Source organism: Necator americanus, chromosome IV (assembly GCF_031761385.1).
Source record: "Necator americanus strain Aroian chromosome IV, whole genome shotgun sequence".
Taxonomy (NCBI): domain Eukaryota; kingdom Metazoa; phylum Nematoda; class Chromadorea; order Rhabditida; family Ancylostomatidae; genus Necator; species Necator americanus.
Genome location: NC_087374.1, coordinates 38,602,109 through 38,629,918, shown reverse-complemented (window position 1 = coordinate 38,629,918; position 27,810 = coordinate 38,602,109). Strand labels below are relative to the sequence as shown.

The 27,810-nt window shown below is 34.8% G+C and overlaps 2 protein-coding genes across 3 annotated transcripts in view; one reads left to right on the top strand and one right to left on the bottom strand.

The window, feature by feature from the left end:
- Positions 1 to 15,130, top strand: part of RB195_003993 (uncharacterized protein) — a gene marked incomplete at both ends in the record, with an annotated part of 43,088 nt that extends 27,958 nt beyond the window's left edge. The window contains 3 exons of the mRNA XM_064201897.1: positions 1,338 to 1,417; positions 14,579 to 14,716; positions 15,110 to 15,130. Of these exons, the coding sequence (XP_064057778.1) occupies positions 1,338 to 1,417; positions 14,579 to 14,716; positions 15,110 to 15,130 (239 nt within the window). The remainder of the gene's footprint in view (positions 1 to 1,337; positions 1,418 to 14,578; positions 14,717 to 15,109) is intronic.
- Positions 15,131 to 16,731: 1,601 nt separating this feature from the next.
- Positions 16,732 to 19,693, bottom strand: RB195_003992 (uncharacterized protein; the record flags this gene model as incomplete). 2 transcript variants are annotated; one of them, XM_064201895.1, is made up of 3 exons in its annotated part: positions 16,732 to 16,787; positions 16,892 to 16,999; positions 19,573 to 19,693. In XM_064201895.1, 3 exons carry the CDS (start codon positions 19,691 to 19,693, stop codon positions 16,732 to 16,734), a joined length of 285 nt encoding a protein of 94 aa, XP_064057776.1. The 2 variants fall into 2 exon arrangements, with proteins under 2 accessions (XP_064057776.1, XP_064057777.1); XM_064201896.1 differs by having other exon boundaries at positions 16,736 to 16,787; positions 16,876 to 16,999.
- Positions 19,694 to 27,810: the final 8,117 nt, after the last annotated feature.

Below are 27,810 nucleotides of genomic sequence, written 5' to 3'. Positions count from 1 at the left end.
AAACGTCACAGAATAATAATTTGATGGAATTTTTCTTTTCTCAACGCTAGGATTTATTTGAACTTTCGAAATTTTTTTTATACATAATCCCTTGCCACATTAAACTACTTAAAATCACCTGAAAAACGTGGGGTTCCTTAAAGAGGCGTAAGAGAAATTTTAGAAATTTTAATTTTTATTCTTCAAATTATCGTCTATCTTTTCTTTTCATTTGGTCCCGAAAAACTAGAATAACGATGGAATTCGCTCAATTTATTGAAATTCAGGACGATTAGAAGTAAATCCGACCGATTTTGCATTGGCTCTGTCGAAAAGTACTGGAATAGTTGTTGTATATTCATATAAAAATATTAATAAAATTAGGAGGAAAAAATTTTCCTGGTAGTAGCATGAAAATATTTATGTATCTGGCCTAGAGCTCCGATGTAGGTCCATATAGCCTGCACGATTATTTTGATGACCCCTACGTACTATTTTGGACGTATTTGATACCTATTAGTGTTTACAGTACAGCGCATAGGCTTTGTCGCCTAAGGGTATCTCCGCAGATACCCTTAGGCGATAAGGTAACCACTTTTTTGAACTCTTCAACCGACAACTCCTTGAAAAAGAAAAATACCTTGCCAAGATAGCTCTCACCGAGCTGTTTACGAAAATACGCTCCTTATCAAAATTCAAAAAAAGGTAAATAACAACAATAACCAATTTTCACTTGTATACGTTGTGTATAATAGGTTTAACGAAAAATAGGTTTCTAGCCCAATCAATATAAGGAGAAAAGAACCTGTAGGGCTCTAAATAAACGAAAATATTCCCACAGATATACACAAAATTCATAAAATAACGGTCGTAGTAGAAATATTGCAATTATACTACTGTGTTAGAATACTTAGTAGTTTGTTTACAGTTCAAATGATGGATGAAATTTTTCACTTTTCTGGATCAAAATCACCTTCCGGGCCTGGATTTGCTGCTATGAACATTGTATACAGTTCCTAAGATTGCGTTCTATACACATAGTTCCTCATCGAGGTTGCCCTCTGCAAAGCCGACTGGTGATTTTTAAGAATCCACGAGAGAAAATCAGTGGAAGTCATCAGAATAGGTATTTTTGAGGTAACTGTAAATAAAAATTTGCCCATTTATTGAACTGTTGTTTTTTTAAAATCGATACTTAATCCGTTAAACTGCAAAGTCAGAAGTTAACAATTTTTACATCAGTTTGAAAAATATCGCCTAAAACATCCTTAAAAGAGTCCTTGAACGATTAGAACGTCCTTAAGAATTAAGTAAAGTGAGAACTTTGGAAGTATACGTTGAAAGTAACCTCAATACAGCTACAATACCGCTACTAACTTGTGTCCCAAAATCCGTCGCCGACGGATTAATCCGTCGCAAACCGTCGGAATTCTTGGAAGTGAGCAAAATTAAGTTTTGAAAATACCATTCGGAAGTAAATGAGCTGCTGATTTCAAATATGCTTTGAGAATTTACTTTTGACAAATGTGTGGCCTGAAAACGGGCAAAGTTTCCTCAAGCCCCGTTAATTACTTTCACACCTTCGCAATCCTGCCATTGGGATATCCCGCGGATACATCTCCATGGAAGGAAGGGGTGTTTATAGGACTTCCGCTTATTTCTCGGAATTGGACAAAATGTTCATTACATCCGTAATTAGGAGGTTATTTAGAGCATTTTGGTATCCCACATCATATATTGGTCCGAAATTTCCATTCTCTTCAGAAATTCACGAAAGTGCTCCATCGAAGATTAATAAAAAGCCATACTTTCCAAGCTGTGAAAAGTCTCTTTAGAAATTTTTCAGCGAACAACTTGTACTTGACAATAGTTTATATTGTAAGTTTCTAGCTCTGAAAATGTCTAGTTTTTCCAGTGTTAAACTTACAACATTACTCTATTTCGTTATTTGGTCCAATTTTTGAACAGCTGTCAACGGCTTAGAATTAACACTTAAGCCTCGCGATTCGGTACTTGCCTAGAACTCTCCTTCCTTTACGAGAAGTTAATTAGGCGCTAACATTGGATGACAGTTGGTCATGGCTTTCGAGTGACCGAATTGGGGAAATTTTCGTCTGTTTTTACAAAACAGAACTTTTTGCAGCCTCTATGAATTCCTTCAGTACCTCAAATAGCCAGTTCTTCTCACAAAAAGACGCTCTTTCGAATGATGTTAAAATCACGTTTATTTACAAACTTCAAAATTTCAACATTGACTCCGCCCTCTTATAGAGCAGGCGATGTTCTATAGCTGGAATGGTTATCGCGGCCCAGGCATGATGCCAGGCATCTCACACCTTCGATAGGTGACTCCTCTGGCGATTCGGCGTCACAGAGAGACAATAATGTTTCAACACAAATGAACAGTGACAACAATTCTACACATTCATAAAATTATTCTTATTTATAAAAACAGTAGTGATAATTGGAAACGGCTGGGAAGAAAAATGACTGACGAAACTAAACCAAGAAATAAAAAAAAAGATTAGAGGGAAGAAAAGGAAGAAGTGAATATTATTCGAATTAAACTGCAAGACACGGAAAATTCAAAAATTTGGGAAGTTCCGATTTTTTCCTCCTAAACGTCTTAATTTGTTACATGTTTTTCTTTTTCAGGAGGTTTGTTTCCTTTGTTTGTATTTCTTTTCGAAATTGAAAAGCACAGCGTGTGAGCTTGTGTTTTTATAAATAAGAATAATTTTATGAATGTGTAGAATTGTTGTCACTGTTCATTTATGTTGAAACATTATTGTCTCTCTGTGACGCCGAATCGCCAGAGGAGTCACCTATCGAAGGTGTGAGATGCCTGGCATCATGCCTGGGCCGCGATAACCATTCCAGCTATAGAACATCGCCTGCTCTATAAGAGGGCGGAGTCAATGTTGAAATTTTGAAGTTTGTAAATAAACGTGATTTTAACATCATTCGAAAGAGCGTCTTTTGTGAGAAGAACTGGCTATTTGAGGTACTGAAGGAATTCATAGAGGCTGCAAAAAGTTCTGTTTTGTAAAAACAGACGAAAATTTCCCCAATTCGGTCACTCGAAAGCCATGACCAACTGTCATCCAATGTTAGCGCCTAATTAACTTCTCGTAAAGGAAGGAGAGTTCTAGGCAAGTACCGAATCGCGAGGCTTAAGTGTTAATTCTAAGCCGTTGACAGCTGTTCAAAAAATTGGACCAAATAACGAAATAGAGTAATGTTGTAAGTTTAACACTGGAAAAACTAGACATTTTCAGAGCTAGAAACTTACAATATAAACTATTGTCAAGTACAAGTTGTTCGCTGAAAAATTTCTAAAGAGACTTTTCACAGCTTGGAAAGTATGGCTTTTTATTAATCTTCGATGGAGCACTTTCGTGAATTTCTGAAGAGAATGGAAATTTCGGACCAATATATGATGTGGGGTACCAAAATGCTCTAAATAACCTCCTAATTACGGATGTAATGAACATTTTGTCCAATTCCGAGAAATAAGCGGAAGTCCTATAAACACCCCTTCCTTCCATGGAGATGTATCCGCGGGATATCCCAATGGCAGGATTGCGAAGGTGTGAAAGTAATTAACGGGGCTTGAGGAAACTTTGCCCGTTTTCAGGCCACACATTTGTCAAAAGTAAATTCTCGAAGCATATTTGAAATCAGCAGCTCATTTACTTCCGAATGGTATTTTCAAAACTTAATTTTGCTCACTTCCAAGAATTCCGACGGTTTGCGACGGATTAATCCGTCGGCGACGGATTTTGGGACACAAGTTAGTAGCGGTATTGTATGTACTACTGCAGAAAACCAATTGAAAAGCTACAGTACTTAAAATTACAGGTTCTAGGAATTTATCTACGTCCTAGATCCCTATAAGATAGGTTTATGTTACGTCTTAAAGATAACATAGAATATGTTTCCTCCGTGTAGAGATTTAAATTTGGTCCCCTTGCTTGGATTTATGTCAGTGTCGTCCGTGCACTGTTGATCTTCTGGATGTTGTCCATATTTACCGAACGAATCTGACCAACACATACCACTTGAAAATATGCCAAGTGTCGGCTATAAGTGGTCTCGACAGTATACCAATGATCCACAAAACGAGATTCCCGCAAAGATTTTATCGATTCTATCGAAAATTTCGCTTAATTTCTGTTTAGAATTAATCCAAATGTATGAATTTAGTCATTCCTGGTATGAACAGCTGTTTCAGCTTCACTTTAACAGATCATATGTAGATCCAGAGTTTAATTAGTCAAATTTCAAGTAAATTTTTGTATTATACTTTTTTTCTCTTTATTATATTAAATAATGCTAACGTTTTGCATTTGTACTACATTACTTTTTATTTTTTATTGTATTTTCAATTAGGTATTTGTGAAAACGAAACCGTACAAATCTTGCGAAAAGAACAATTAGGCAAATCCATCACCGATCTGTAATTATGGATTATGTGGACGTTCTTTGGAGTGAAAAATAGGGAAATTGTTCAGGAATAATTGGAAAATTGGAAAATAGAACCGAAACCCTAGTCAGAATCGATCTGTGCTAATTCAGGAACTAACCACTGCGAGCTAACGACCGTCACAGTTCCTTGAAAAGAACACATTTTTCATCCAGAACATCATAACAGCCCTACATGTCCTCTGTAATCCAATACTATTAGGTTTTTCTGATCGTCGGAAATCGAAGAAGCGAGAAACGAGGGGAGAAATTCCCTTTCCTTCTACCCTTCCCTAACATTCCTTATTTCCGGAACTTATTCTTCTCGTCTTCCGTATATTTGTGGAAGAAAAAAACCAGTAGACTCAAAAACACCTAATAGGAACAAGTAATATGAGAGTTTGTAGAGCTTGCTGTAAAGAAATGATGTCATCCTCAGATCTCCCTTTGGGACTCAGTTTCGAAAAATGCATGGGACCCAGGCGAGGAGATCGTGTTGAAAATTAATGCTCATAGGTTCTATAACTTATCACCAACACGTTCCTCTCTTCCTTCGAAAATAAAATGATTTCTGATGGCGGTAATAATTGCGCTAACAATAAATTCCCGGAAAAAAATTCTAGGATTCCTTCAGGAATGAATAATACTGAAAATACCAAAAAATCAACAAATTATTGAAGTTAGATCCAACCTCTTAACGAAAACAGCGGTTGTTTTACGGCATGGATTTACTGAGTGGACAGTCGCTCCACAAAAACTGATACGTCTACACAAAAAAATAGATATTTTTCTGGACTCTTTTCTATCACTCAGAAACAGATTGGATAATATTCCTGAATAATTTTCCTATTAGAATCTATGATGTTGGCTTTGAAAGCTATTTAATTTTATTTACAAAAGATTGATTTCAAGGGAGTTTCTGGATTCCGAATCCATTAAGAGGAATTAGCAGTGGATCTAATTAGATATTCTCTGCTTTACGACTTTTGCGTGCTCTTCAAAGCGACCAGAATTTATCCAGGCCTACATTAAACATCGCTCAACGTTGTTTAACGCAATGAACTAGTCAGAATTGATTCAGTAGTTAAAAAACTTTAATAACAAAATATAATGTACAATTTGTTTGGAACATTTAAGACAGAATGACAAATCATCGCTGTGAACAACTTGGATTCACCGCGACCAATTTTTGTAATAGTTTTCAGTAGGTTCCGTTTACTTTAAAAAAAAAATTTCGAAAAAAGAAAAATATTAAAAGATGCCGAACATATGCCGTATATCTGAGTAGAAAATTCCACAAAAAATATTTCTGATTTTAAACCCATCACAAGTTCTGTTTCTACAGTGATAGCTCTACCAAAATGTTATAGTTATTATTTAAACATAACCTTTATTTCTTTATTACTTTCGTGTACACCTCCGTAATAATTGCGAGGAATTTTTTTTCTGCTTACTGGATAAGAAATCGGATCTTATGCGTAACTCGTAGTTGCGCCGAATCGCCGTATGGTATCAGCGACCGCTGTATAATACTTTTGTGTAGTTTACGTCACAATTTTTTGGCTTATGGAAAAGTAGGGCATGGAAAACGGGGATTCACTCTGAATTCGAGTAGGGTGAATGAATTTCCTGAAAATAACAAAGAAAAACTATATGACATGGAAAATCTCGGAGCATCAGGTCTTTTTGAAGTTCACTGCATACGAATTCGATACAAATACTTAATTTAGAAGAGTTGTCTCGTTCTTTCACGAATCTAAAGTAATCGATAATGATAATAATTGTGATTGATAAATGGATTGATTGATAATTGATAATCGGAAGAATTTTAAACGGAACTGTAAAAAATTACAAAAAATCTCTGAGAAGCAACAGTGTCAGTCTCCGTGAATAAGGATGTGAGCCCTTAAGACCTTCGCTATATGGTTTTGATCTACCTGATCGGATACTGATAGGATTATATTTACTGCAACGAAAGCTTTTTCAGGAAGATTACAATAGATAACCGTACATATAACTGTACATAATTAGAATAATTGTATATATTCTATTCTATTCTATTCTATTCTGATTTATCATAACTACATACTGATCACAACTCAACGAAACGAATAACTATGCCGCACGACAAAAGAATATTCTCCATATATTTTTTTCTATTTTTATCTTATTCTATATTACTGTTACTATTATTAATATTATTACAATATCAGTATACTGTTATATTCTATTTTTTTTCTACGTTTTCTGAGATTTTTAAGAAAGAAAATCCTATAATGTTATTAAAATATTACGGGAATAAATTCGACGAATTCGAGTTTGAGATACGACATCGACTATGATATAATTTAGAGTTTGAATTCAACAGAGTACGAATTTTTCCGATAAATTTGAAAATACCGTTAAAAAAGGTATTAGTGGCTACATAATTATAGCGGAAGCAGCTGTCCGCTATAATTGGTCTGAGAAAAAGACGCACCGTTGTCGTAATCCTGAGATAATCAAACATGACATAAAAATTCTTATTTTTTCAGGAATAAGACTAATAATGTTATAAATGTAAGTGTCTCTTTTTATTCCACCTTATTTGGACCTACCACTTGGTTCAACCAATTGAATTTGGCGTTATTTACATATCTTACGTTTCAGGAAGATAATTATGATTATGTGGCTAATTTTCCACCCATATAAGAAAGTCGATCACATCGAAGCTACGTCAAACTTCCAGTTAAATTCTGTTAGTAATAAACTCCTAAATTTTTCAGATAACTGCCGAGGATCCGATAATTATTTTCTCTCTAACTCGTTCTTGATTTTCCTGATTTTCATGTTTCTATAATATTAGATTCTATGACCTATATGATGCTTTTAGAGTCGTTTCCGTCGGATCCCTCGGGAACAGACATCTAAATGACTTTCAATCCATGCTGAGCATTTTGGAGCAACCTTTATTTAAGCCGTTTATGATTTATTGGATACAATTTGACACAATATTACAAAAAAATACCAGATTTAACGTTTAATTGACAGATACTCCAAATGATTTAGTTTTCAACATTTTTAAAAACAAATTTTTGGATACAGCTACTATTTAATCCTCCTCACTTTTCTTCTTCGCCAAAAATAATCTTTGCGGATTCTGATTTTCATTCGTTTATTTATTTTACACCACAAGACATTTTTGTTTTCAATTTATTCGACAGATTTGCTTTTTTTATTGCACTCACTTATCTAAAAGTATAGAAGTAGAATATAGAGGTATAGAAGAAGTAAAAAAAATAAAATACTAATAATAAAAACTACTAATAATAATAAAAAAATACAGATAGAAGTAGAATATGATCTCAGAGGACATCAAGAACGAAAATCTGAGGTACTACTGAATTCTTCTATGTGTTATCATTTTGAAGAGCTATCCAGGGTTGTTCGGGATATTGGAGGTCAGAGCTCACTAGAAGAAAAAAAAACATAAATATTGATTGGCTAGAAAATTTTCTAATTTCAAAGCATTCAGAGGAACAAATCCTTTACTGGTAAGGCATCGTTTAGGATTGTCTCAGCTATGTAGCCTTTGTTGGGTAAGATTTATTTTTCCTTAATCTTTATTCCCTATTTTATTCCTCATTTATATCTAATCTACCCTCTATTTGATCTTTTGTTTATATTTATTTATTTTTCTCCTTATTTATTTTTTCCGTTTTTTTAAATTTGTTTAGAACTCTGTTTTGGCAATGAAACTAAAATTGTCTTCTAATCTAATGGAGGTGACGCCAACTGTTGCTTCACAGATAATTTAGAGTAGTGCTAGATGAATAAATAAATGCTTTCTGGAGAAATCCATCTGGACAATTTTTTCACCATTATCCCGCAAGAAAATCCTCAAAAATGGCTTCCCTTGGTCTATGCGGTCCTTGATTCGACAACAACTAACGATAAATTGCTTCTAGATTGACACATAATGGGAACTTGCCGGCATACGCGACGTTTCCCACGCTACGTGGTCGTGGCTGGCGACGTTATTGACTCCGTCAACGTACGCGCTGTTTTCGCTGCCGTCAAATAACGTCAAAATCAAGGTTATGAGGTGAAAAAAAACCTGTGAAAGTGGATAAAAACTCGTCAAATTCATCAACGGACCCATTTTCTGTGTCAATAAAACTTTTTTTGCAAATAATGTTAGCAACTGCAGAAAAAATAGCTCCACCTAAAACGTCTTTGATGAATCCTGGGGAAATAGGAAAGCGACCTTCCCATGGCAGTGTCTTGGAGGCGTTCTGTGACGAATTAAATATTATTATTTTTTACGCCTGATTGGTCTGAACCAAATAATACAGTAATTTAGCTGAGGTAACTGTACTAGAGCACCAGATTATTCCAAATATGAAGTGACCATAATAATACAGAGAATTTCAGACTATAGACAAGGAGAGAGAAGAATTTTTCACAAAATTAGATCTTTTGGACTGAAGATATCAGTCAGTCATTCTTCACAATTCTTTATAGTACATGCTGACAATTTTTTTTTCTTTTGCATGGGCTCTTCACGTTTTCCCAGCCAGGATTCTGGGAAAAGAAATCATTTTTAAAGGGATATCCAAAACTTTTCCGTGCGGAGTTTCAGCCACCTTTTCTTACTAGTTTTAAAAGAACTACAATCTAATTTCTAGCTCTCATGCCAATTTTTTCATGTAATTAATGGCCTATATCCGTAACAATTCAAATAATCCATAAGATGGCTTATTATTAGAGAGGCTTGATTTTTTATGGTATCTCATGGCCTGGAACCAACTACAAATTCCTCGAAATCAAGTTTAAAAAAACTACAACTTGAAATGTAAATCAACTCAATCTCATCATAGATCTTCATTTATCGTGTTCGGAGAATAACGGAGTTTTTAGAATTTAAAAAACTTTTTTACTTAAATATATGATTTGTGAACGAGTTTTCTTAAGTATAAAGAAGTTAGATTTAGTTGTCAGATTTTTCCATAGCTTTCTTTTGATCGTTTTTCTTTCTTTCTTTCTTTCGAAAAATTATGTATGGAGGTCATTCCCCGTTTACTTTTTTGTATTGATTTAAAATTAAATTAAATTTAAAGTTCATAAAAAAAAACTGAACTTCATTTATTCGCTTCAAGATAAGTTGCTAAAGAATTTTTTTGCATTAAATGTTGAATTTGCAAAGATTAATACGCAGCTCCCAGGTATGGATTTCCATTATTTTAATGCTGTATTACTCGAAAACAAAGAAACCGAGAACTAACGTGTTCGGAATTTCATTTTAACGAAAAAATCCTTCCTCAGGATCCACATGTCCTTAATTCAACTGTGAAGTAGAGGAAAAATTTGTCCGTCGTAAGCTGTGTCGCCGCGAAAACCAAAAAATGTGTAGCGTGTGAAGAGACACTTTAGAAATGTGCTCCTAATAAATTCGCAGCTGAAAGCTTCCTGGGTTTTTTTTTGAAAAATTTATTCTGGAACCCGCTCAATCATCTAATCCTCGTCGAACTGATCACGAAAGCAAATGATCGTGACCAAACGAGGTTGCGATGCGTAATTGTTTTGGATACGCGATGATATGGGACATAAAAATGTAAGCATGAGTACATTCCCTTTATTAGAACAATTAGATTAAGAATTTAAAAAAATTGAAATCATGGAAAAAACAAATTTCCAACTTGTGAATTCAAACAATTAGCCGACACAACATTATTGCTACCTTAACCTGTGGAAGGCGTATGTACGTAGTCCTAAAATTACTTGTTCATTGAATATTGATCGACAAATGTTTTCAAAAATCATATTAGCAACAAGAAATGTTAGCATAGGTGATTTATATCCCGTATCGAACCCAACTTGTTTTTTTCAAATTTTTTTCGCTTTATTTATCTTTATTCCTTAAAACCTTCCGCAAATTTAATAAAAACAATTCCAGATTCAAAATTTTATCACATCAATACTACTCAGTATACTTCTCAGTATACACAGTATATGTATGTAGCTTTTGTTCAGTTAACTATTTATGTTTATTTTAAATAAATATTGTTGGATAAGGTACGTACGAAATTAAATAAATATTACGTAGATTTTAATAAGCAACCAGGAATATTCAAGAATATTTGTATCTCTGAGCACCTGATCTGGTCCTGGAAGCGGCAGGGTCCCATATTTAATTTTCGCATGCCTTTAGTTATGGTGGCAAAGTAAAAATTGTAGAAAACAAAGCCGATACATTTTCTAAGTGGAAAAGAGAAAATAAAAATTAATATTATTACTACAGTAAATTTTGTGCAACAGTATGACGATATGGACAGTTGTGAACTTATTTTTTTAAAGAAAAACCTCAATGCTTTTCTTTCCTATTTTTTAATTGGCAGAATAAAAATTATAAGATTTTGACACTTGGTGTCTTTTTTCATTTCGAGAAAAAAAACTGAGATGTTGAAATTTAGAAAATACCAAAACATTACATCGTGTTTTGTATTTTTATAGAATGAACAGAACTCGGATCGGTCGAAACTCAGGATTGCACGGATTTAGACAGGTTAAATTATGCTAGGGCAAATATTAATCCCAAATTCTCTCTCCCTCCCCTCTCCAAAGGAAAAAAATTAATGAAACTCTGGGAAAATTACTGTTAATTTAGGGTCACATGTGCTATTTTTGTTTTACATGACGAGTTTTGAATACAATTATGTACGCAGGAATATGTCATGTGAATATCATGTGAAGAGGTAGCATGGGAAATCCGTGAGTTAACATAATTTTTATTTCTCAACGAATCAATAAACTTTAATCAGATAGCAGTGAGTTTTGGGCATATTGGCCTTGAATCCGTCCATGTAGTTCATGTCCGGATTCATAATCCATTCATATAAGTCCTTTTGATATGGATACACCCTTTAAAGGCGCATCACCCCAAGAATCTGATGCGATACGGATTTCAGGTGGAGTATTCGTGCACGGAATTATTCGTAGATTATGGAGAGGAGGATAATTCCATCGATTTCTTCTTAATTGCCGTAAAAAAACGGCTCGGAAGATGCGGTGTGCGCGCACGGCTGGCGCGCTCCAATCGAACTCGTTGTGGAAAATAGCGCGCCGGAAAGCTCGAAGCCGTAATAATGCCTTTAATATATTGACCTACAACGAAATTTTTTTTTGTTCTTGAGGAGCAATGGATTTTCTTCCATCCAAAACTGGCCTGAAAATGAGATAGATGTGATGTTCGTATTGTTTTTAGTGGATTTCTTCAACTGATTCCAACTTTCTTTATCCACAATCTTCTGTATACAGTAAAACAGTGATAGTAATTATAAAGTTTGGTTAAGGATAGGTACACAAAATTAATATAAATAATAAACAGATGTAAAGTAAGAATAACAATTAAATTATAGATTATTACAGCACACAGTTTCGCGACATATGTGTTCATATAATATGCTTAGGTACATGCGCATTAGCGCACATATACATAAATGTAGATAAATAAATAAGCAAATAAATAAATAAGTAGCGAAGAAGTTGTTGTGCAAACTTGTTCAAGCAGTTTAAAATTTAAAATTAAAAAATTATGAAATTTGATCTAGCCAAAAGTCATTAAAATCTCGATGACGGTACTACTGCTGCTAAAAAAAAGAACATTTTTTAAATCTAAAATTAGCAATGCTTAGAAAATTTAAAAAAATCTACTAGATTCACCCTCTACTACTATTATTGCTACTCGTTACTACTATTCTCATATTATTCTAATTTTTTTTTTTGTTGATAAAATTCTAGATGGTGAAGTGGAATCTTAATATTTTAGGAATTTAAATTTTAGAATAAAATTCTACCTTTATGTTATTTGTCATCTATTTATCTGTCGTGCACCTGCATAGGTAATTTGTCCAAGCACTTCTTAAAAATAAAACCAGCATGACATTTTATTCGTATTTATTTTTTTATTCGTATAAATCAATTTATATCCTTCCCTTAGGATTTGCAAAATCCACGTAGTTTTCGAAAAAAATGCCGCCACTGACCACCAACTATTTCTAGTGTCAGTTTCTTTGATTGGAGAAAGTTGTTTCTTTGGAAAGTTAAGAGAAATCCCTTCCTCAGAATATTCTTGAAGTTCTTCTGGCGGAAGTAACTATGTATGTGTGAGGGTCCTATTGCAGCGCACAGAAATAAGGATTCGTTTCGCGCATCCTCAAATCCTTCGCACTAATCGAGACCAACCAGAAGAAGATATATTTTCCATGGTAACATTTCCATAACGCAATTCTTGCGTTGCGTAAACGTATGGATCCCTCTCAAAATTCAGCTGTGACGACAAAATTTGTCAACGTTAAGTCTAGACTAAAAGTCGCGAAGCAAACACGTACGAATAATAGTCTTTTCAAACCACATATCTCAGTCCGTGTTTGCACGAAATGCACGAAACCTGATGATACATCGGTGCAGCACCATATGCACAATCTCTTCTTGTCCTTGTAGTCCAAGAATTTCCGGAAATCTTTCGGAAAGAGAATTTTCTGGAAGTGCTCAAGCATTGAAAAAATTGCTTGAACAAGACAAAATTTTTAGGCTATTTTCTCAAATTCTCTCTTTCTATTTTCTATTTTCTATTCTCTCCTGTTTCAAAATCTGAATCGAATTGAACCGGAAAAAATGTTAATATAAATAAATGTAAATGTAATAATTCGAGAAAATAGCCAAAAAATTTTGTCTTGTTCAAATTTTTTCAATGCTTGAGCACTTCCAGAAAATTCTCTTTCCGAAAGATTTCCGGAAGTTCTTGGACTGTAATAATAATATAACATAGACATAAATGATATAAATAAATATAAAGATAACAAATACAAATAATATAATAAGTACGAAAGCTAGGAAATATTCTATGTGGAGACCCCTAAGGCGAATATGAGTGGTCCCATTGTTTCAGGACTACGTATGGCTCGCTTTTCTTCCTTCTATAGAGAATGTACGCTAATCGCTAATTATGGAGCTCGGCATAATTGAAATTGACGGGCTGGTCACAAATATGTAGTAACGAAGCGGTGACCGAAGCACACAATCGTTTTAAAAAGGGGCCACCAATCAATGATCCTTACATTCTCTGGAGAATCCTCGAATATATGACTGGATACCCTTCAGGAAACAGGAAAACGACCTATCAATCCACAACGCAAACGTTCAAATTTACCGTATAAAAATTAAGCGAAATTCTAATGAGCTCATTGATTTCTTGTTTTTGTTCTATGACACACTTCTGGATGTTTTCCAGTAAATATGTAAATGAATAAGATCTTTAAGGAAGCTACCGTTTTGCTATTATTTTATTATTTACTTGTTTTATAATATTATATTTATATTATTATTTTATAATATAATATTATTATTTTATACTTACTTTTATATCTGTTTAGTTATTTATTATTTCATCATTTATTTACTATTTATCGGTAACTTTATCATGTTGTCTTTTGCTTTTCTTATATTGTCTTGTTAAAGTGTCTTGATTTATGGTGCAACATTGCGTAAACAATTGCGTACAAAATTGAAATTTATTTCTAATCGTGCTGTATTGCGATTGCACGTGATCGTTCCAGGAGACGAAACCTTTAAAACGATTTTAGTCATACCGCAGCATTGTTGTTGACGAATCTCCGGCCAGAATAAGGAAAATCAAGGTGAATATCCTATAACGTGCCTTAGACAGACACCTGACAACGGATGGAACATGGCGATCGTGAATATTTGATCGCATTGTAGCTGTTCTGAGAATTACTGGAACTGGAAGTTACTGGAAATCCACTTCTCCTGCTACTCCGAAACTGACCATCCATGATGACGTCTGGAATTTTGTTATCCATGGATAGGACACATATCCACCGTCTAATTAGACCTTCTCGAATCCAACCAATTATAATTGGGCAGCTAGACCAATTTCCACTTGTTACCTACCGTAAGCACGCAACGATCCCCGTAGCTCTCTCCCTGTCTTTTTCCAATCGTTGACGAACAGTTCAATGATGTAAGAAATTTCGCAACATGAATGAGTAAGCTAGCGATCCAATGAACTTCCGGAAGAGTCCAAGGACCGGTTACTCGGCAAACGTTTGAGAACGCTGAGAATAGATCGTTTCAGGCGGTTCTGGTGAGTCATCCCAACCCTTGTCGTCCGACGAATGGTTTCCTTCCTCGTCTTCTTCTCGTCGTTGTCATCGTCGACGCATTCAGAATGATTTGTTTCGACGACCTCATCGAACCTCCACGTAAAAAAAACGTATGTGTGTGACATCCATTATTTTGAAATGTATGATGCGTAAATAGGTGGCGACATTCGTTGATGACGTCGGACAAGTTTCATCACCAAACCAAGGTTGACGAGCACGGCGGCCTGCAGCGCCATTGGCATTGCATTTACGATCCACGCGCTAAAATATATCATTTGGCGCCAGACTCATCGAAAACTAATAGAAAAAAGCAGGTTTTCTATGAAATCTATCGTATCTCCAATCAAAACCATAAAATACCTGTAAATGTAGACTTATGTAATAAAGTTACTGTTTTTCGCCTAGTTTTTTTTTTTGTCTGGATGTTTTTTTTGTCGTTTTTAGTTTATTTGTTTGTAGTTTTTCTTTGTCTGAAAGTTCCTCACAAAGTTATTGCTTTTCAGATGTTGAATTTCTCGATATAGATCATGGAAACGGGAAAGTATTTCTGGATGGATTGATGGATGGATTTCTCTGAGCTGCTCGATCGAAATGAGTTTTTTGGTAAAAGGACTTGATGTATAAATCTATGCTATGTGGTTAGTTCGAAGGAAAGCAAAACTCTCAAATCTTGGTTTTTTCTCAGGATTCTCAGGAGCTCAAAATTATATTTCTAGGATTATCGGAGACACGTTAGTTTGTTTTGGATCGGAAATTTTGCTTCGCTAGTGGATGTTATGTCCAGAGACTATAATTAAAAACATTTATAGCATTTTGTATCCAAATGTAAATTCATTTGTTTCCATACAAAAAAAGTTTTACTTTGCACTTAGTACACCTGTATCACTTTAGAAAGATAAAATTACGTTTGATTAGATTTTTGTTGCCTCAAGAAAACAAAGTAGGAGCCTTAAAAAAAAGGAGAGAAACGTACCAAAACAAAGTGAAACAATTTGCAGAGCCTGGATCGTTTTAACACTGCACAGATCTCAGAAAGTTCCAGAAATTTACGGGGAATTGAAAGAAAAATACGGAAGCTCTAATCTCTAATCGCTCGAAAGTAGAAAAAATTAATGCAATGTGCAAAAAAAAAAGAAAATAGTATGTTATCAATATTTTGACATGATATTTTAACATAAAAGATTAAATAATGTCAATTACTATTTAATTTGAAAACACATTCATGAAAACAATCCCACTGTACCTGAGCGTTGCGCTTTCGTTTCCTTAATTTCTGTAAACACAAAAATAATAATTTTATCTCATAAATCAGTAATTTTGAGCTGTTCTACGATCACAAGTATTCAAAAATGCGTTGTTGGTCAAGGAACACAAGTTTCAGATTTTACCAAACTTACCGAAACTTGGTTCTGTAAAATACGGTTGAAGGGTGACGTTAGCTGAACTATGTAAAGAGATGTGTCTTCTAAGGTAAACAGTTATTAGTCAAAAAAAAGAAAACCAAACAAAGTGACTTTTTCTCAAAAAAAGAAACAAATCAAAAAACTAGTAAAGTAGAAAATTTTGTTGAAGAATTCAAAATAATTTCCAATGTGTTGCCTCGTTGAAGAAAGGGTCAGCGGCTCATTTTTCCATATTTCACTATGCTTGAGAAAGATCCTCTGCTTATGTGAAACCTGTTCCGAAGTGTCTTCGTATAAGAAATGTTTTTATCCCACAAAATAGGATTGAAACAATCCATACGCTATATTTTCTCCACGTAAAAAGAATATATGGCTAGGATTTAATAACTCTAAATCTATTGTAATCAATTTGTTTTTCAACGTTTCGAGATGATTCGGAGGAAAATTTTATTTTCAACCTCCTCTTCTGCGGAACAAGTTGAGTTTCACTTTCTGACACGCTAAAAAATTCCCTTGTCATAATGGATGCTGAGAGGATAACACAAAACCTTGTCGTTTGAAGAGTGATGAGTAATTTAGTGACGCGTCAAGGTCGCACGGGAAAAAAATTTCCCTCCCGTCAGTTATCAACCTCACGTACATAATTTTTATCAAGCTTTCGTCAAAAAATAATTTTCTTAACAATCAAATAATCCTGGTACTGTCTTCCTGGATCCTTGAATCTATTCAGTAGGCTTGACTGTACGTATGTACAGTTCGCAGCAAATGATCGATTGCGCTAAAAAAATAGAGATTGTTGGATTTAAAAAAGGGAACGTTGGATCAAAAATTTAAGAAAAAAGACTTAAAACAACGGTTAAACTAACCAAAACTCCAACTCACTCTCACTCCTCATCAGTCTTGATTCCCTCCTTCCGAAATCGAGCTCGTCAACATTATCAGCTTTTTTTCCAGAATAAAATTGAATAGAATAAAGTCTTGATTTCAATCCTGAAGTAAGAAAAAAATACCCAAAATAAATATTCAAGTAAATTTCAGAAATTCATTGACACATATTTTGTGGATCGATAAAACACAAGGAAACGTAGAAATATTCTCTAAGTAGAATTAAAGAGGGAAAACAAGCAGACTACAACAAGGAAAATAAAAATAGAATCCCAAAAAATGAGTCTCGATGGAAATGTTGCAAACAAGAAACGCGTTGATGGGAGATTGAACGATGGTGGTCAAAGGAAGGAACGCCGGTCCAATCATTATTTATCTATTTCCTATTATAAATAAGAATACGGTATTAATATTTGTCATCTGAAAAAAATAGATAGGTGTTAAGAAAAGAGAAGACGTGACAAAGAATCACTTCTCTTTACCTACCTACCTTTTTTTGAAAAAAAAAATGGACCGATATTTTTCACTCTTCAGGCGGATTATGACATCCGTAGTTTTTTTTTCTTTTTTTCGTTGCTCTTTCGAGTTTTTTTATGGCTGGAGATACACATGTGAAGTAATAGGAGTCATCACATCAAAAAAAACATCTTGAATCAGGGTTGACGAATCTTCGGGAGTTCTAAAACTTGTGTACGATACATTGGTAAATAACACTACAGACATGTGTTATTTTTTCTGTGGAATAAATCAGAACGTTACGAGTTCCTGAATAAAGTGAATGAATAAATAAAAGAATATCATCTACATAAATAATAAAAATAAATAATAATGAAATAAATAAATAATAAATAATATCTAAAGAAATAAAGCAAAAAATATATTTACAAGACCTATCCTTTCCCATATTTTCATCACCCATCATTAAATATCTTCATTCGAGCGGAATCTATTTTCTTTTTTAAAAAATAACCTTATCTAATTATTTCCGGCAGAAATGCAAGAAAAATTGCACGTTATCCTGAATAAACTCCTAAAAGAGCAATTATTCGATAAGATGGCACAGACCGATGCAAATAATTGTGCAGGTCGCTCTATCATAATCTTCCTGAAATTTTCCCTTTTTCTATTTTTCTGAGTAACGTGCTGTTCTGTTTTCCAAACTAGGTGTTTTATTAATAGAAAGCAGCGCGACAGTGTCCAGAAATTTCTCTCAAACACGTGATTTCCACGTGACATCCATTTTTTGATGGGAAGCCTAAGTAACATCGCCGTCAGTTCTCTTTCACTTTTCATTTCTTGTCGTTTGTTAACTGTTGTTTACTGTTTGTTTTTGCATTTCAGCAAATAAACACTTTAGGAAGAATCGATAAAGAACTCATGAGGTTTCCACCATCGCCCGTACATCTGACATTCCCATGTCCAAAATTATGGCCGCCGAAAGCGTTGAGTGCACATAAAGCGATCATCTACGAGAAAAAAAGACGGTTGCCGTTCCAAACTGCATAGTTCTGCGGATTTTCTCACCCGGACATGCTCCGGAGGTCCCGTCACGTTTCCCGTTGACCGAAAATGTGCCCGATGTGTACGTAGAGCGAGTAGCTTCGCGTTGCTTGGCCAGATGCAGCGGCCGCGCCCATCCTGGCCACCTGTGTTTGAGGAGGAAGTGAATCGTGCTTATGACGAAAAATCATCCAGAAGGAAGCGAACGGAGGCATCGAGGAGGTCAAGGAGGATGAGATTAAATCTGGACGGTAATTGGATTTATGAAGAACCGAAATAACAGATGAGATGTGGAGGAGAGCAGAAGAAATTGCACCAAGGAAACAGTTCTGCTTAAGGAAGAAAAATAGCCAAGAAATTGTTGCGGAATTGTTCAAAAACGTAGTGTTTCGTGGATTTTCAGGAGTCGCCTGAATACCCGGATTTGCTGTGATTTCCACGGCAAATATCATTAATCCTTGATTACAATATATCCAGCGCTATGCAATGAGATGGGACTTCTGATAATAACCGCTCAATAAATGAAGTATTTATAAAAATTGAGGTAAAAATAAACCAAATGGTTATATCAGTATTAATATTAATACAAAAACATTGAAACAGAAATCACTGCATTAAATCCTCGATCCTCGTAATCCTTCCGTTAATCGTACCCTCATAAAACCTTAAAATCTAATAAATTTTGACCACAAAAGCCCAAAATAACGATTATGTGTGTTCGCAACGATCGGTGGCAGAACGAACGCAATTATGGTGCCACGAAAAAAATAAATTAGGGCTTAACCACGTTATTTTGTTGTTAAAATCTTAGAACGGAAAGAATATGAACAGGAGTCTTGGGGGGGGAGGGAACTCGCAAAGGCCTATTTTTCCGTTTATGATATACATTCCTTTAAAAACAGCTGACTTTTCCTGAAAGAAAAAAAACATGTACCAGTCAAATTATTTTTATGTCCCATGGTTTTCACGTGAACTTAACAATTATTCCTTCTATCAAACCTATTTGTTCAATCATTCATTTATTTGACACCATTGCAGGATAAACTGCACCCTGCACCCATAAACTCGCTGCCACAAAGAGTTTTCTTCGTAATCCTGCAAGGGTAATGACACGCTCGGATGACGTTCTGGATTGGCGTGGACGTGATTATGTAGGTGTTCGAAACCTATATACATACCATGGTTTCTGGATGTTCCATTAGGAAACGGTAAATCCTTAAATGACGACAGCAAAGATTTCTTTCGGTAATACATGATGGATAATCCTCGGCTCGTATAATCCTGCAGAGATGTTTCCATGGTACATGTGCTTGCAGAGCATGTAACGCGTTCATAGTATGCTTTTCAAGAATGTTTGGGAATTTTCTGGACCATATAGATCAAAAAGTGGAACTTGCACTGTAACTTATGCCTTTACCATTGCGCTGTATCCGTTTTTTAAACTATTTTTTTATATCCGGGAGACAACTGCAAAGACCTTTAAGTTGTGGTTACGAATTTGAAGAGCTTCCCAGAAAACAAAACCTTTATCCATAGCCAGAGGATTTCCTTGAATCCAATGAATTTCATCAGGATACTATATTTTTATTTCCACTGCGCTACGATAACGCTTAGGAACCGGCTAACCGTAAGTGTTAGTAGGATCTGTAATGAAAAGACATATGTACATCTAAAATCTAAAAGAATTTTGGGTGTATTTTCTGATGAAATTTGTTTTTTTTTTCACCGGATTTCCATGGAGCGGTTATGGATAAAAATGAAGTTTAATATAACATCATATTCCTGGAAATAAGTCAAATACGACAAATGTTGGACGAGTTTGATGCATTTTTTTATCCATTTTTTCATGGACTAAAAAAGGAAAAATGATTGAGTTCGCCTCTTGTTTGTTCACACAAACACTCCAGTTTACGGAAATACCACTCCGGGATGCAGATGGGACAGACATGTTCATTCTAAATTTTCTCTTCTTCTTTTACTAAAAGTGGATGAAGAGTAAAAAGAGGAAGATATAAGAAAGAGGGAAAAAAATATTTTTGAAGACGTATAGATATTGTGATTTTAGACCACACTACGTCTCTTTTACAGTTCACTTTTCAGTTTAGCCGTCACTTTCCGGAATGGTAAGGATGTAATATGTATATTGTTGTGAAGTTATTTGCAAATGGCAATTGTTTACAATCCATTCTTCTTTCATAAACATCATTTTGTGCAGGTAAATGGAGCGGAATATTAAACTTCAATTTGAGGCTCAGCGATGCGTAAAAACGAAGACAATTTAGTGGTGTTCATGTATCCAGAAAAAAATCAGCTATCTAACAAAAAATAACCGTTCACATCTGGCCATCTTTCAATCGGGAATTCAACGAATATTCGTTCGTGTGGAGACCTCCTTGGAAAGAAAAACTTGGTCTTATCTGAAGAAGAGAATGGAATGAGTGAAAAGTATAAACGTGGCTAATTATTGTAAAAATGTTGCTGTACATAAAATGAAATCGTTTACAGTGGAAAATAAGAATCGTCACCATCGTTAAGAATAGGAAGGTTTAACTCGTTTTGTCAATGGGAAATTCTTTTTTCATTTTTTCTTTTTTTTTCTTCTTCTTCGTTTCCTTACGATACGATGGTAAGAGAGATTTCCGCCGGAAGTTCAGTTTATATGGTTGTAAACAATAAGGAGGTGTAACCTCTACGACAGCGGAAAAAAACAGATAAAAACGAAATTGTAAAAAAAAGGACATTCGAAAAAAAAAGCAGTGTGATTCAGCACTTTGAAATACTTTTTTTTAAATCTAGAGAAGCCCATAGGTTTGCACATCATTATTAGTATTTATTTTACTATTTTAATTTTATTCAGCACCGATATTATTTCTAGTGAAATTTTGAATAATGCACAAAAATGAAAAAATGTCGCATGGGACCCTGCGAACACGTGGACAGCTTGAACAAAAATTATGGTATGGTCATGAGTGTTGTGATCTACTTAGACTGCACTAAATTTTTAGTATTCGGGTATTTTTTAAGTGTTTTTTTTTACCAATTTTAAAATTTTTAAAATTAATTTGAAAAAAATCGTAAAAGTAGCCAAGCGTGGACACGTGAACACAGCACGTAATACACGTTTTAACATAATCAGATGTTAGATCAGATTCTTCATGATCGAACGTGTTTTGTCCACAAAAAACACGTTGAACGTTTCTGAACGTGTTTTTTTTCGACAAATTTCGCAGTGCCACGTTTCTTCTCCGATCTCCGTTCGTTACTTTTTCTACGATACGGTAGCATTTTTGTTCTGTAGTGGACTATTTTCGTCGAAAAAAAAAATTAGATCCATACAGTACAGTATCAAGTAAGCGTTGTTTAAATTACGAATATGTTTTTCGAGAATTTTTCATAATCTACACACGCTGTTTTCGATATATTAGATTTTCCAATTTGTTCCTTCATCTCTTCCTTTTCCATGATATTTTAACGCTAGATTACGAAAATGGTGAACTACCGTGGGACATGTGAACTCCTCAAAATGTCCTTGCATTGCCCTCTGCTGATCTTCATCAGTAAAATATCCAGTTTTAAACGCTCACCCCCGACATTTGCATTTCGGCTGATTTAAAATCAGAAATCATTTTCATACTAGTCATTTCATTCCTCCATTTTTTTCACTAGTCGAGTCACTCTCTACTTCTTCTCTGGATTTTTTTTATAGCGGTTCCTTTGGAACCTTTCTTCTCCGTTTTGAAACACATGATAAAGCCGCTGTTGATCGAATCACTGAAGTTCCGTTTTAGACAAAAAGAGCAGCTCCATTTGCGGAGGATTAGGTCGCCGCTTGCGGCACGCCCAGTCGCGGTTGGTGCTTAAATGTTAAATTATGCTTTCAGGAGAAGCTTATCCGAGTTTTGTTCTTAACCTCCATTTTTTTTTTCTCTCATTTAATCTGATTATTCAAAGAAACGATAACTTTTTCAATTTTATCGTTATTCACAAAATACTGTTTTCTAAAGGTCTTTAGGACTCTCCTTTAGGACTACTGTCTTCTTTAGAACTCTTGAAAAAAAAAGAAAAGATACAAAACCCTTGATAAACTAAATTATTCTTAACCAAAACTTAGCAGTCAAGACGAGCAGTGAACTGCTCGAATAAATCTCGAGTTGTTTGCTCATCTGGCGTTCATCTGCACTATTGTCCGAACCAGTAATCACGGATTCTGCTGGTCGAGTGTGTTTTGGATGCATCGATATGATTTTATTTTTAGAAAATGTTTTCCGATCATCTCCAAATCCTTGTGTCGAAAATGAAATTGAGATGAGATTGAAATTCCCCGTTAGTTGTCTCAATCGTTGCTAGAAAAATCGTCATTCAACCATTTTTATTTGGAAATATCATCTCTGGAACCATAAATGATGATGTTATTAAATAATAGAAAACTTATAATTATATTATCAAATCTCTAACGGCAAATCTATATTATTAGTCAATAAACACAGATTAACCATAGTTAAGGTCTGATTTTACGTTGATGAAGGAATCCCATTAGTGAAGAGGATCCTTCTTTTAACTCCACCATTAAGATATAAATTTAATTTTTTTCTCTATTTTTAAATTTTGTCTCTCACATGTTCCTTAGTAGAGATAGAGAAAAATGCCACTTCAGCAAAACAGCTTTTTTTCCCTCAAGAAGTCATCATTACGGTTGACTCATGCTATACGATGAGGTTAACTTATACATAAAGTGAGTTCACTACGCAACACTCCAAATTTCCACCAAAACGATCAAAAAAATATGTTAGAAATGGAAAAACTCTTTTCACCATGTAAAAATTCCCTATAATTACGGATTTGGCAATCGGCCAACTGTTCATTTCCCAACGTGTCAAGTGTGGCGGGCGTTCTTTGTGCTCTGGGGCCAACAACGTTGGAAATAAATGGAAACCACCAATTCTTTTCTTTATTGCGTCGGTCTCTGGTGTCAATATGAGGATTTCAACGCAACGTATCTGTTTTTTGAAAAATCTATACGATCCCACGTTGATTTTAGGTTAATTTTTAAGCTCTGTACTTAGGAAAAAAGAAAATTTCGTTATGCAAAGGAAATTTTGGGATTGAGAATCGTCTCATAAATCTAAACACTCTAGCTTTTCATTTTCTAAGTACTAGAACTAGAAATTCTTCTTAAATTTAAAAAAGACAGGTATGGAGAAGCTCTAAAGCGGCAGTCAACAGACCTTAAGTTCAGAAACGATTTGAACATGTAATTCTCCAGTAAATGACATGGAATTTTACTAAATTTTCATACTTTCGAGGATTCCGTTGAAATCCCTATGAAATAAGGAGTATACGTGCAATTGGGCTCAACTCCTTCCAGAAATCACCAATCGAAATTGAAAGAAAGAAACAATATAAATAAAATAAAATAAAGTATGAAATATGAAAGGTGAATTACAAATATATGGGAAAAGAAGACGTATGTAGTCAAGGCGAATGCGGGAATTAAATAAAATAAATAAAACAAATAAATATTATTTATAATAGGTGTATTGAACACCTCACCTCATGTGAAATACGAGACTACTGCTGACGTGCTCAACCAGTAACCTAACCAAAATATCATGTCTACTAAAAATTAAATCCGCTAAAAATTTCAGAATAAGAATTCCTGGTGGCTAATCGATATCTACTCACTAAATGTAGAAATCCATGTGTAAATCATTCACATACATATATCCGAAATCCGCACTGCGAAAGCTATTTATGTAAAACTCAGCTGTACAAGTGAGTGAAAAGTTTTAAGAAGGGAATTACACGATGATGAAAGAAGCAGTGCACGAGTGGTTGTAAGAGCAGGAAGAAACCTCTTCCCATTTAAAATCCAGACACCTCTATTAAGATTTATCTATGGTGCAAGATCGAAAAAAACCTTGAAACAAAACTATGTACTCCGAAGGAAGGAAGAAACGTTTTCTCTGTTAAAATCCAGACACCTCTATTAAGATTCATCTATGGTGCAAGATCAGAAAAAAACCTTGGACTACGTACTCCGAACGATGAAATTTTTATTTTGTTAAGATGATTTTTATTTTGTCAATGATGAAATTTTTATTTTACACTTCCGCGTATCAACAAATTTCATTATCCAACTTTAAAAGTAGTATTTTAATTTTCAGGAACACAAGATTATCTTGAAGTAAAACAATTTCACGGTGAAGATATAACATTGTGGTGATGTAGTATTGTCCCTCATCCCTCTCCGAGCAATAACAAAATTAGCTCCCTTTCAAGATGTCAAAGGACAGGCGAAAGTATAGCTGAAATTTAACTCCCTAGGAAAACTCTTTGTCCAACACCATCGTTCATTTCTTTTGCTTTCACATATTAAAGGTCCGCGAAAAACGGATTAGTCACATAGAGATGAACAAAAGAAGAATATTTGAGCTCGAACCTGTCGTCAGAATTTTGTAAAAAAAAATTGCTTAATTTACGCGGGTTCCTGAAAGCTTGACTTTCGCAAATTTCTCCTTCTTTTTTCATAAAATTATCTGCATATAAGCAAATTGACGATAGGATGCCCCTATATTTGTATTTTTTATTTACGGATTTCGATTTTAGAAAATTAAGAGGCTAATTTTGTAGTGCTACGTAGTGGTAATGTAATGTTTTGAGATGTAATTTAGATGTAGTAAACTGTACTCGATTCATCCTATACATAGTTTCATCTTTGTTAATCGTTTATGTGCATCGTGGATTGCGCAAGGATTAGAGGAGCTGGCAGAGACGTAACGATGTCGTAAGCATTGATATTTTCGTGGTACATAAGTGTAGAATTTCTGCTCTTCGACTTATTCGACTACAGTTAATGAGTTCTTTAAAAGTTCAATGAAGTACGTAGTTTAAAGGACACCAGAACAAAAAAAAAATGTAGTAAATCTCATTTCTATGGTCTTATTTTTGACTTGTAATCTTCTATTCTATTAGGAACTTAATTCAATCACATATTCTCTTTTTTCGTTCTCTTAAAAAGCAAAAAGAATCAGTTAAGCGTTACTGGATTCTTCCCCAGCTAGTCAAGGAATTATTTAGAACTCTTAGGTTAATCTCTTGTCGAATTTTTCAGACAAAAGTTTCTTGAAAAAAAAATGAAAGAGTAGTTCCCTTGCCGTACTTTTAAATAGAGTTTTGGGTTCAGAATTTAGTACCCGAATCTGACAATATGGTTAAAAATGATAATAATCTAGTAAAACATTTAAACTATCCATAATTTTTATCAATTCTTTTTCTTGCCGACTCCAAATATTCTTCAATCAACTACATGAAATTTTTATTTATTGACTTTTTCGGATAATGCTTACAAGCGAATTTTTCTAGGCGAACCGTAGGCACAGTTAAGATTTAATTCGCAGTTTATTGCGAATTAAATCTTAACTGTGCCTACGGTTTTAGGCGCTGTAAGAGCAATTCTAGCGGTTAGTTTTTTTTGTTTTAATAGTCAAGTCTGTCTTACAATACTGATTCTTCAAAATCGTCATTTTGGGATCCTTTATTTCCTCGAGAGCGATCCGAGGATTTTTCACTGCTTCTGAGTTCCGGACCTTCAAATAAGGCAAAAGTAAAATAAAAAAGAAGAAAACTTGAACCCGATGAGGACACCCTGGATCGGTTCATTAGGTTACAAGCTTTAATTTTTAAGGAAACAGTTAAAAAAATCCTTTCCAATGCAATTAAGAGAAAAGAATACCATCGCTCCTTGTAAGAATGGATTCTTTTTGAATTACTTTTATTATCATTATTAAATAAAGTACTTGAAGTAAGACACTCAGGGGATTTTCCAAGAAACCTCCTCTTTTAAAGATGACGGGATTACGTTCTTTGAACTGCATAGACCAATTTTTTAAATTGTTCCTTCAGCTGTATAAAGTTATAAGTCACTCTTCTCCTTCAACAACTAGGCAATTCCTGGAAAATTTGGTTAATCTCAGAAAATTAGCCCTTTTTTTCAGGAGCCGGAGTCTTATTGCTATATAAAACTCTAACGTACGCAATATTTTTAGGTTTACGCAAACGATCTGCTGTTCGTTTGGGGATATTTGGACAAAAGGACTGAATCAACTATAAAAATTAACATATTAAAGTTGTTCTGTGTATTTAAGGCCAGCTGCAAACCTATTTTCTTATTCATAGATTCAAGGAGGGTAATAATTCCTTAACTTAGCCAGACTTCCAGCAATTATTAAATAGAAATTTACCTCTATAATGCTTCCCACAATTCTTTAATAGAAATTTACCTGAAAAGTGTGTAACTCCCTGTGTAACGTGTTCTACAACAGGATAGTGACTCATACAGTATGTCACCAAAAATCACTTAAGGTCGAGAGGGAGCTGAGCTGAGAATCAGCTAAAAAAAGGTTGAAAATTTTTACCAAACATGTTTATTGCACGCAGAACGCACATCATCAACCATACATTATCGGTCGGCTGTCAATAAACATATCACCCACCGTATGGACGGGGACCATGTTATGTCAAATATTTTCAACTATACTATATTAGTCGTTTGTACATACGCTAATTAGTTCTAGTATTAGCTATGCATATTTTATTATCATGTTTTGATGGTACGCACCCACACACACACTCGGTGTTACTGATACGAAAACTCGTCCTCATCGATTATGCTGAATATGTATATATGTCAGCGACCTGTGAACAATCGATGGAAGTCGAACAGTCCTTCAGCTTTCCTCCCAGGACATGGATTTTGCTTGGGAAAATATGGTTATAAGTAGTGCGTGTACTGTATTCGGTATGACTGGTTAGCAAAGATTAGCAACAAAACCGACCCCTGCCAGAAACCCCGGTAACACCTTCAAAACAAGTTTGATCTACCGGAAAAATCGATGGTTACCTATCGATTTCTTGCTTCACTAGTGGCGGAGACCCTATGGAATCACTGGGATTGTTTATTTGGTCAGCATATAACCATATTCAGGCAAAGTTCGTTAGATGAAGGTGTTGGCGATGTAGATAGGCGGCGGTTGGATCGATATTTCCTTTATCGTATGGCGCACTCCGCATCTCTCGTCGACTACGGTAGGTCGCCGCCCCGCGCCGCCGCCGACACACACGCTTTTACCAGCAACTCGCTATCGTCATTGCCGGCTCGAAAATTCTTATGAAATTTCCGTTTATTTCAATATTTTGTTGTAATGTATACGTTGTCTCGTCGATTTATCGTCAAATATTTGAGAATTTTCCCGAAACTCTCGTGGAAAACGCGTTTCGTCGGTGTTGTTGTATGAGGATGGCGGCGCGCGGCGTTACTCTGCGTCTCATGTCTCATACATGCTGTGGTGTGCTCTCTGATTAGCGCGCTAACCATTCTGCGGTTCTCGCCACGCATTCATCTGATGCCTGAAGCAGTT